At 43.6% G+C, this 11,787-nt stretch overlaps 1 protein-coding gene across 2 annotated transcripts in view; it reads right to left on the reverse strand.

Moving 5' to 3' along the window:
- Ift43 (intraflagellar transport 43) overlaps nucleotides 1-10,114 on the reverse strand; it is a 78,515-nt gene extending 68,401 nt beyond the window's left edge. Inside the window, exons 1-2 of one of the 2 annotated variants that reach the window (XM_046440794.2) lie at nucleotides 10,017-10,114; nucleotides 7,362-7,454 (exon numbers count right to left, since the gene is read on the reverse strand). In XM_046440794.2, the coding sequence (XP_046296750.1) occupies nucleotides 7,362-7,454; nucleotides 10,017-10,082 (159 nt within the window). In that variant the 5' untranslated portion in view covers nucleotides 10,083-10,114. The remainder of the gene's footprint in view (nucleotides 1-7,361; nucleotides 7,455-10,016) is intronic. The other variant, XM_046440795.2, reaches the window with a different exon arrangement.
- Between the last annotated feature and the right edge of the window lie 1,673 nt (nucleotides 10,115-11,787).

Raw genomic sequence — 11,787 nt, forward strand, 5'->3', positions numbered from 1 at the left:
ACCCTCCAGCCTGGAGCCCAGCACACCTGAGTCCCACACACTGTAGCCTCCTGGGCATCCCCTATTGGTGGGGGTCTCATAGGCACCTCCAACTGGCACCTCCCCTGGATGCAACCCATCATCCCTTCTGCACCTATTCCTCATTCACTTGGCCAGTACCTTCTTCGGGTACTGGCCAAGCATCAGGCTCAGGGGAAGCAGAACAGGCACTTTGGGAGCTTGCAATCAGTGTTGGAGTTGGGCCTAAACAATTACACAAATGTAATTACACACTAGTTAGGGTGATAGAAAAAAAATGACAAAATACTACAAGAGTATAATAAGGTGACCTAATTTAAATGAGAGGGTAATACTTTTTTTTAAACTTTTTCCCCCCATGTTTTTAATTGGTGAATTATAATTATATATAATAATGCAATTAATTGTTATACGTGCACACAATACAACACTATAATTCAGTCAGTGTGGTTTCCCAGTCTTTCCTCTCCCTCCTCCTCGTTTGAGCCCCCTGCTTCCTCCTGGTCCCTTTCCTCTACTCTACTAGACTCCCTTCCATTTTCATGAGCTCCTGCCCCCCTCCCAAACCTTTCTTTTACTTTTTTCTCTCTAGCTTATACAGAGAGAAAACATGACTCTTGATCAACTTTCTGAGTTTGGCTTATTTTGCTTAATGCTCTCAAAACAAATAACATACTTTCATTCTTCTTTATGGCTGAATTAAACTCCACTGTGTATATATACCACATTTTAATTATCCACTCATCTGTTGACAGACACCTAGGCTGCTTACATAATTTGGTTATTGTGAATTGGGCTGCTATTAACATGGGTAAACAGGTATCACTGTAGTATGACGACCTTAATTTTTTAGGATACACCCTGAGGAGTGGTGTAGCTGGGTCATGTGGTGGTTCTACTTCTAGTCTTTTAAAGAATCTCCATACTGATTTCCATACTAAGTTGCAATACCATCAATAGTGTAAAAGTGTTCCTTGTTCTCCACAAGAGAGGGTAATATTTTTTAAGTAAAGCTGAGCCCAAAGAATAAGTAGGAGTCAGTCCACCAAAGATGTGGATGTATATTTAGTGAACTCTTCTATTCTATGGAATTATACTATCCTAGGGAACTAGGATAAGTACCTAGGGAACTAGGCAAAGAGCTTAGCTCGATTACAATATGTTGACAGCTATGAAATGAAGCTAGAGATATAGGGAAAGTCCATACCACACAGAGCCAAATTTAGGTTTGAAATTTTTGTATCCTATGTACGGTAAGTATCCATTAAAGGATTTTTTCCCCCTTTTTTGTGGTGCTGGGGACCCAGGGCCTCATGCATACTAGGTAAGTGCTATACCATTAAACTGTATGCCCAGCTCCATGAAGGGATTTTGAATGTGAAATGGTTATAAGAGTATGTTAGCTGAACTTCAGGAGGGAGGGAATTGAGAGGAGACACCAGTTACCAGGCAACCACTGCAATCCAGGCGTGATCACAGTGGCTCAAACCTTTTCTCTAGTTCCACTTGGTCCCCTTAGCAGAATGCTATTTACAGTCATAGATTCTGAGATGTCTTTGCTCTGGGATCCTTGCCTAAATGGAAATCAATTTTCATCACCACACAAGTATGATTACCATGAAACATTTCAAAACCAAAAAAAAGAAAAGATTTCTCAACATAAGCCAGTAGTCTACTCACTCCAAACAGAAGTCAACCAAATTCCAAATTTCAGTATGACAATAGGATCTGAAATTCTTGAGCACATCTCAGAGGTTTTCTTGACTAGCAAACACAAGCACAGAGAGGAGCATAATGGCAAAGGGGCTGGTTTCAAACACAATCACTGACAAGCCCCACTTCATCATCTGTATGGTCAGTTGTTCCATGCTCTCCCTTGCCTCCAGAATGTGGCACAAGCTCATCCCTCTACTGGGAATATTCTTCCCGACTCTTCCCCTGTTAGCATCTACTCACCCTTCAAGTCTCAACTAAAGCATGGTTTTTTCCTGAACAGCCTTTGTGGATGACCATGAGACTAACAGGGCTCACTGTGAGTCCTCCTTTATCTACATGATCCCTCCACCTGGCACTCACTTCTCTGTAGGCCCCTAGATCAAGGCTGCGGAAGGCAGAGAACATGTCTGGTTGATCACTCAATTGCTACCTTTCCAAGCACAATGCTTGGCACCTAGAAAACTTTAACCCCATTTTCAAAGTGAATAAATTAATGAATACCACCGTCTATCCAAAGACTCTAAGATCACAAAGGTCTCTCCTGCCCTCCTCATTTTCTACTTATCCGCCCCGAGAACAATAGGAGACTACAAGTCAACAATTAAGGGTTATATTTTGGAAAGTCTTCCAACCTCTACACAGACAGTGGGTTGTAAAGATGGACATGTAACTGGCTGATGTTAATAGAGGAGACAAATAAAACAGGTCTCACATGGCCCACAGAATCTCACCAAAAGGATTCTTTATCTAAATGCTTTTGGCCCTAAGGGCCAGTTAGTTCTATGAAATACAATTATCTCTGTATCTTGAACAGAACTGCAAATTTAGGATAAATTGGTAATATGTTCTTATTCTCATGTGTGATACACATAATGATGATAATAGCTAGCATGTGTTGGGCACTGTTTTGTGAGCTTTATACATTCTCCCATTTATCCTCCAACAACCCTGTGACATAAGTACAACTATTATCTCCATTCAGCAGATGAGGCACCAGGCTTAGAGTGGTTGAGAAACTTGCCAGGAGATACACCTAGCAATGGGCAGAGATGGGAATAAATACAGAATGATAATCTTTTCTGCTTATCAAATTAGGTAATAACAACAATAGTGACATCCTGGCAACAATAACTGACTAACTGGAGCACTGGCCTCAGCTCTTCATACATCTAACCTAGAGGTGAGGAAGAGACTCTTAAAGTGCTCTGTAGCGTCCACCCTGGCACATGGAGGAAGCCAACAAGAAAGTGCATTGTCCTGGGGCACCCAGCCCGAGCCAGAGCCAGGCTCAGTGCTGAAAGAGAATCTGAGGTGTCAACTCAGAATTACAGGCTCTCTCCTTGACATGACATTCCCTCCCACACAGTGGCCGGCCGTGGGGCTGGGTCAGTGATGTACATCTGCCCACCCCAAGGGAGAGTTCAAAAACTGAAGCATGCAAAGCCTGACATAAATATGAAGTGTGGAAAACACATTCCTTATGAACAGCTCCATATCAAATTCCCCACATCCCTCTCCGGTAACGTTATCAGAAGCATCATTCAATCTGGCTGATTGGAGAGAAGCTACGAAAAAGGCTGAAAAATGTGACCAATCAAGAGAGTTATTTTTGTGAGAAAGAAGAAAAATGTCACCAAAAAGGGTCAGCAGATAACCCTATTGGGCTGAAAATAACTGCCCAGCTGGCAGGCCAGTCAGGGAACAGGCAGAGGGTGAGGGACGTACTGCACAGCACCCAGGCGCTCAGGCTGAGCGAAGCTGCCGGGGGATGAGGAAGTTGGCCTAATTTGGGAACATGAGTCCAGCAGCATTTCTCAGATTCCTTCGAGAGAATCTGGCTAACTTTCAGTTCTGCGTCCTTGGAGGAAAACTGAGGGAATGGGGGTAGGGGGGACAGCTGTGACTCAAACACTGCTCTCTACAACTGGACGAATAAGGGTGATCAAATGAGAACTCCCCCCCACTGCAGAAGGTTCCAAGAGAGTAACCCAAAGTCTCTCTGCTCTCTCCAAAAACCTCTGCACTGACAGCCTGTGCATTTACCTGGACAGAGTCAGAGACTGGCTGAGTAACACTGGACCCATCACCCAATCTCTCCAGTCCCAGTGTGCTCACAGGTAAAATGACAACGACACCTACTAGGTGAGCCCTCTGAGGCTTCACTAGGATGCTGCATGTGTCTCACAGAGAGTCTGCACTGCTCCAGAGTACGCTATAGTTATAATTATCAACAAAAGGATCATCTACAAAATAAAAGCGAAACCAAAAAGGGATCTGGAGCCTAGTGAGGAATGCTCGTTCAATGACAAGCCTGCCCTGGACAGGCTTCGCCCAAGATTACTTCTGTCCACATAAAGCATAATGTAACGTTATGGTAGAGAATGTTGGGTGTTTCCCTGAAAGAGCTATATAAGAGCAGAATCATCCAAATCAACAGAATCGCTGGCGTAGGTAGGGGATTCCAGTGTAACTCTCAGAGCTGCTTTCCCTGGAGAAAGTTTGATATTGTAGACTTGTAGACAGGAATTATAACTATCTTCCAGAAAAAATCCTCAATAACATGGATTATTGACAAGCTGAATTGCTAACTGAATTATGCTTCTGATGATCCAAGCCTGATTTGTGTGACAGGTCCCTCCCACCCCGCCAGCTACTACCACATACACAAAGGTGGAGTCTTAAGCTATCTTATTGCTTACCACTTCTTGGGAATAGGGTGGGGGGTCCATTTGGTACATACTATGCTAAGAACTTTACCTGTATCTCCAACTCTGAGCTATTAAAATAATCCACAGGGCTCCTCTACCTGGTACTTCAGTGAAATTAAACAGTTCTTTGAAGTTTATAGAATGACCAACTAATCAAGAGACCTTTCATCCTCTCTCAAGGCAGAGGAATAGTTTAATTACCTGGGGGGAGCCACCAGTATCCTGTAGGCAGAAAGCACTTGCGGTTAAGGAGGTAGTCGAAGGGATGAAAAGGTAGAGGAGGGAGTTACCTGAACAACTCAAACAGGTATCCTGGAATCCAGAACATATAATGCTTTCACTGAACTCCACACAACTTTAAATTTAAAAACTTAAAGAGAGGAATGTGAATTTTTTAAGCCATTAAAAACAAGTCTTTTCTTTCTTATCTATGGAAAAAAACCAACTCTACATATAAATTCTATTTTTAAAAATTGTCATGAGTTTTGTATTGCCTACTCAATGGCCACTCTTCCCTTACCAAGAAACTCCAATGTTAGGATGTAGCAATATGTCCAGTTAATAACTCCCATGTGCAGGCTGGGGATGTGGCCAGGGTTAGCAGTGCCCAGACTCAGCCCTGGTCTCCTGATGCCAAGTCCTGTGTTCTCTCTGCTTCCTTCACCAGGGTTCCCAATGCTACAACCTCACTTTAAAATAACTATTTGTTTGAAACTAATTCCCACTTCATTCTAGTATGTCTGACGGCTCCCAGGTACCACATTTACATTTTCATGGATATCTTCACAGACAATTAATCCAGTGAGAGGACAAAAATAAATACATCAAGTAGTATACTCAGAATTGGAATGTAAATGGGCACACACACAAGTCCTAGGATCTAATTTTAGAAAGAAACAGCCCCAAAGTCCCACAAAGCCCAGTGCATCTGGCCCCCTGGGAGGCTGCCTAAATCCTTGATTAACCCAGGAAGAGAAGGGATCCTGGAATTCTGCTGGCATTTTGCTTTCAGGGTCACTAGCTGGATGAGGAACAGAATGATTTTGAATCATGTGCTCCCAGAGTCAAAAAATAAAAAAATAAAAAGGTAAATGTCTCTGGGGAAGTAAGTAGGTTTTCCTGAAAGGCTGGAACCCTGAAGGGCTCAGGCCACTGACTGTGAAGCTGTGTTCTCAGTGCACTGATTCTCAGCTGGGAAACCAGGGAAGGAGATGGTAGGTGAGCAGTGCCCATGACCTCAGCCTTAGAGCCCACCTGGGACAAGGGTCACCTTCAAGGGCCCATCAAGACATTCCTGGACACCTTGGCTTGTCACAGCTCTCTCACCTTACCATGACAGTGCTTATAACCTCCTTCACAATAAAGGAGACTTTTAATTAGTCTTTCTGGTTGCCAATGATGGAGAGAACGTAAGTTCTGTTGCAGCACAATCTTGTGACTTCTGTTCCCTGAGGTATACCAAAGTCCTAAATTGATACCCAGCATACAATAAGCTCAATGAATACTTGTTCGATAAATAAATGAAGGATCTGCTTTCAGAATGGATCCGCCTAAACTCCTGTGCAAGAAGAGGCTTCCTGCAACCCCTTCCCTGCTTCCTCTTTTTTTCTCTGAAGGGTCAGCTGCATACACTCCTGCAGTTCAAGCTGCCCAGAGATCCAGGCTGGGTTCTGACAAGTCTGCTTTCACCAGCTTCCTACTCACATCTTATGAGAGTACTTTAATATGGTATCATGGCCAAAGTCACAAAATGATCATCCTCTGGCCCAATCTAGAGCCCACACAATGACTTTATATTTCCATATTCAGTTGCTAATTTCTAAAAATTTGCTGCTTTCATGTAACACTTTAGACTGACAGCATGTCTTATAACTCTGGAAGATCTGGCAATATTGATCTTGCATTCCCCTAGCATCGACCAGCTTCAGCTACACAGTGGTTACCCCTTTAGAGGTGTCAGTGGAATGTATTCCTTATGAAAATGAAGAATATTCCTGCAGATCTGACATATCAGTACAGCATGTCTGTGCTGGGTACCTGGCACACTTTGCTCATGCACCTGCCTGGCCTATTAGGTTTCTCAGCAGGGGTCCCTCATTTGCTGTAAACCTATCTTGTATCTACAAATCCGGCAACTCAGAAGTCAGGGGTCCTACCATCTGGGAACTCTGTCTGGTGGGACAGACAGACACATATAAGATAATTAACACAGAATGTGACCTTCCCCAGAGGAGGTACTATGGAATTAAAAGGAAGGAGCCCTAACTTGCAGAATTTAGGGGACAGCTAACAGAATGGAGGGCCCTGGGTTGACTCTTGAAAGTCAAACAGAGGAAGATAAAAAGGGACTGTGAGCCAACTGCCCAAAATAGTGCCTGGTCATTAAAACGTACCACTCCTCAGGGTGACCCACCCTCCATGAAGAAGCTGGGTAATTTCCCATAATCCCAGGCCACTCAGAAAATTTTCCAGGAAACTAAGTCCATTAAATGATCCTCTTCCTGCCTGAAAACCGCACAAAGTATAGGTCACCGCTGAGAGTAATGTCCAGTTGTGTCATCACCCTTTCGTCACCAGCATGCCTCACTAGTGTTCATTCAGGAGAAATAAAAACCCATATTTCTACTGCATTTTGAAACTTCACAGTCCCTTGTTTAAGCTAACATAAAAAATTCTATACTAAGACTATGAAGAAATGTACAGAAACCAGTCTGGCCTTAAAGAAGGCCATTTCATTTGCTACTAATGGGACAAATGTCAAGGATGGGAATTCCCATATCCAGATTAAAGGAGGGGCTGGCACTGAAGAAGAAATGTGGAATACAGAATCCTTGCTCATTAAGGAATCACTAAGTCATAACTTGCATTTCTGCATTTCTTCACATTTCTCTCTCTCTCTCTCTCGTTTTTGGCACTTACCTCACTGGTCAGAGTCACCGAGGCATTCCTGTCACTGAAGTGATTCTCAGCCTGAGCTGGCTCCTTTTGAGCTCGGCGACCCATCTTGGCCCCCTATAAGGAGAGATGAAGGGCACTGCTGGCCAAATGTCATTTGAACCACTATGAGGATGACAATTCTGGGGAGGTAAGCAAGGACTGGATTTAGGATGTTATGGTAGAGAACAATCTTTGACCTTAAAGCAAAGCAGCTGAGATCCATTCTACTTGATAGGGGAACAGGACATTCACAGGTTATTGCTCATGAGGTTTTCTTTTATAGCCATGAGGACTGCAAAAGCAAAATCACTTTTCCATTCAAAGAAATGTAGTTAGAAATGCCTGTAGACTGGGCAGAGACCCCATGTCACATGACTTAATGTCATAGAGGGGGTGGCCATGGCTTCCACGTTCCTAAGCAGAATTTTATGAAGGCCTAATATCACAGCTGAAAATAGTTATTAAATAGGCTTCTGGAAAAAATTCTAAATTCCATGGCAACTAATGCCAGAGAAATATAGAAAACATTTGCTTTGAAATATACACTAAATGGATTTGCATTTACAGACAGTAAGGGAAGTCTACTGCAAGAATGTTGAGACATCAACTTTGAAAATTAGAGCACCTTAAAATTCTGAGTCATCAAATGCACCATTTGCAGGTGTTTCCCAAGACCCTCCTCGGGTGGAGGTTCTGGTCTCAAACACTTCCCAATACACAAAAAGACTTGGAGACACACTAGTGAGTGTTGAAATACATATCATTTTGATTGCTTATTTTTAAAAAACTATTAATATAGGCACTTGTAGATCTCATTTAATGTGGCTTTGCTTGATTCTCACAATAACGTGGGCAGGGGCTAGGACAGATGCCATTTTACAAATGAGGAAACTGAGGCCCAGTATTAAGTGGCAGACATAAGTCCAAGAATGAAGTCTTCTGACTTCAAATCCTGGGTCTTTTCCCTGTGCCAAGCTGAGATTTGTTTGAGAATGTTCTAAGAATGAAGAAAGAAGTTTCAAGTTGCTGTATCAGAATTCTTATTCAGGGTTCATGCTTCAAATTGTAATGTCAATGGTTTAGGTTTCAGGGAGGATGGAAACATTTTTTTCTGATAGTAAGCAGCTCACTTTCTTTTCAAGGCAGACAATTCCATCCCTTCAGACATGGTTTCCCTCTTCCATTTGTCATAGTGTCAGGTATCTGAATACTGCATACTACATAAATACAGGGACTGTGTTAAAACAAAAATTCAATGATCTTGTCTCTAAATGCTATTTACAAATAGTCTCTCTAATAACTGTAAAATATTTTTAAGATTTTGAACTTTTTAAAAATGCTGTATAAATCCATAGGATAGAACACCACTTTATAACCTGTTTATATATATAGTCTGGGTTCCATCTTCCCACACAAAGACATGAGTTCCACAATGTTTTAGTCACTGCTGTGATCTAGGACAATACCTGAGATATGGTAGGGCTCAGACATTCATGGAAAGAATGAAGAAATAACCACATTCACATCCACGTATTAAACAGGTTCATATTTCAAGGCGGGCACAGTGGTGCACGCCTGTAATCCCAGTGGCTCAGAAGGCTGAGGCAGGAGGATGGAGAGTTCAAAGCCAGCCTCAGCAATTGAGAGGTGCCAAGCAACTCAGTGAGACCCTTCTCTAAATAAAAATACAAAATAGGACTGGGGATGTGGCTTAGTGGTTGAGTGCCCCAGAATTCAATCCCTGGTACCCCCTCCCTCATAAAAAGTTCATGTATCAAAAAGGCCTGGTGACCTAATATTCATTCTACTTAGTCAAGCAGGCTGCTTCACTCCAGACCAATTTGCCTCCCTCAGAAAAGTGCTCCTCTATGGCCCTGTGGAGGACATCCAGTGATATCTTTTTAATCTTGACTAATTTTAAAAGCATGCTGGGGGTTGTGATGGAGTAAGAAAAACACTAAATTTAGGTTTTGATGGGTAAATCCCAGCTTCAGGCAACTGCAGCTAATCTCTTCTGATAACTTAGCACATGCCAAGCCCTGCAATGTCAAGTGCTTACCATCAAGGTTCAGAGATAATTTTTTAAAACCTACCAACAGCTTTATACTCCATCTGACTTCAGGGCCCGAGCACCCCTCACCACCATCCCATACGTTATAAAGTCTTGATTCCCCACAGGAAAAGTGAGGTAGCGCCCGCCTCCCCAGGGGGGTTACAGGGAGAGAGGCCCTGGCTTCCTCCCTTGCGTGCATAAAACGGGGCGGCTTTTACAAGAACTTCTGGGGTGAGAAGTGCCAAAGGAAAACCTGAGCATGGGTATAAGTGCGACTCTGGCCGGGACCCTCCTGTCACCCTCAGATCTGTCCGGTCCGGGTGAGTTCGCACTTGGGGCTCGAGGCGCAGAGATTTCGCATGGTCCCAGAGGCCAGCGGGGACAGGACCTGTTTTCTATTTGGGGGATTTTAAAGAAAGCAACCCCCGGGGGCGGGGCGAACTGGACGCCTCCTCCGGGCCGCAACCCCGTGCGGCTCGACTTGTCCCGCCCGCGCCGGGCCGGGCCTCAGCGGCCCCGGTCCAGCGGGGCTGTTCTTCCCCACCCGCCGAGTTCTGGTCCAAGCCCCCCGCCTCGGTCCTCACGGAGAAGGCCGAGCTGCGGCGCCGCTCCTCGCCCAGGTCCAGCTCCTCGTCCATCTCCGCGGCCATATGACGTCACTTCCTGGAAACCAAGCGTCCCATTCGCGTCCCTGACGACGACTCCGCCCTTCCAATATTTAAAGGGACCGCCGCGTTGTTCCTGGATTCTTCAGGCCACCCTCCAATTTAAAGTTTCCTAAGCCTACCTTGTCTGATTTACAGAAGAAAGCTCCCGCTAAGACTGCTCCTGTGAGACAGTGAAAAAGGGTTGTGCTTAGTAACTGTCTACATTTGTAACTCTGTTTAAATACATTGGTAAGTGCAAAGCATTACTGTTAAAAGTAGTAATTACTACTCTGATCCCTTCCATTTGTATCCCTTCTAGGTACAGAGGGCCTTCAGAGTTATTAGCTCAAGTGAGGGGCATAACAACCTGTAATCCCAGTGGCCTCCCTTTGTGGGAAGCAAAATAAATTGTATTGTTTCTATTTGACAGATGAAATCAAGTGCAATAAATGTTTGATAATGAATTACAGAAAATGCAATATATATAATATCTGTCTTCAAGAAGTTTATGGAGAGGCTGAACCAAAATATCAAGAACCTGGGTGATCTCATTTAATTTCAACAACCCCACAAAGCAAGTAGCAGTAATATTTCTATTCAACAATGAAGGACACTGAGGCACAAAGAAGTAATTTGAGGAAAATAACCTGAGTGCTGAGCAGCTGAGACAGATTACAGTAGGAGTATTTTTCTCCAGCATGTACTAGTGGGTGCCAGCCATTGTACTAGGCCAACAGTCAAGTTGAGTCTTCACTGACTCACACTTCATAAAAGATCCCCAAATCAACACTACTGGCCAGGTCCCTGGCACTGTTCCCTGAGATTCACTGAAGATGGGCTTGTGGCTCTAAAAACAAGCAATATCCCCAGTTTGGGGGTAAGGCCTGGATGGCTTTGTCCTTAAAAAAGGAGGACTTGGAAATGGGAGTAGCATCCTTAAAACTGAATTGTGAACATTTCTTAAATATCCAGCAAATTAATAGATTCACGCATTCATTTCACACGATTACTGGGTAGGATTATGAGTTAGCATGCCTAGTAATGGCAAGAACACGGGCAAGGACGTCAGAAGAGTCAAGTTCTCATCCAAGCTCTGCTAATAACTATGCAGTCAGGGCAGAGCCTCCTGGACCTCAGTTTCCTCACTTGTAATGAGAGGGCTTCTAAGATCCTTTACTTACTTACTCTGCTTCTTGGCGAGGATATTCTGTAAGATTTTAATCTGAAGCAACATAAGGTGCCAAAAATCTAAGACAGCCTGAGATATCTGCCAATGAATCACTTGTTCCCTTCTTTCTTGACACCATATGAGGAAGAAGGGGTTCATCTTTGGATCTGTCCATTTCTTGTCGTCTCACAGCTATCCCTCCACCACCTTCTAGTCAGTCTATAGAACTTCATGCCCAACTCCCCAACTCCCTGGAAATAAAAGAGGAACAGCACTCACCCTGAGTAGAGAGAAGCCCTATTATAAGACATTTCAAAACTTGATGAGCAACTGAATCTAATGAGAGGGGTGTTTAGAAAAACAGGTGCCAGAGCCCTATCTCTAGAGACCAACTTGGTAGTGATGGAATCTCTATACCCCATTAAGGTATAACTTCAATAATTTTCTTTTCTATCTGTAAGAATTAGCTCAAAGGCCTAGTAAGGCCTTCCCTGATCACCCTATTTTAAATTGCAACATTCCCCAACTTAGGTACTCCTT

The sequence above is a fragment of the Marmota monax genome, unplaced genomic scaffold (genome assembly GCF_021218885.2).
Source record: "Marmota monax isolate L192 unplaced genomic scaffold, Marmota_monax_Labrador192_F-V1.1 WCK01_AAM20220418_F8-fsc00017, whole genome shotgun sequence".
NCBI classification, from domain to species: Eukaryota; Metazoa; Chordata; class Mammalia; order Rodentia; family Sciuridae; genus Marmota; species Marmota monax.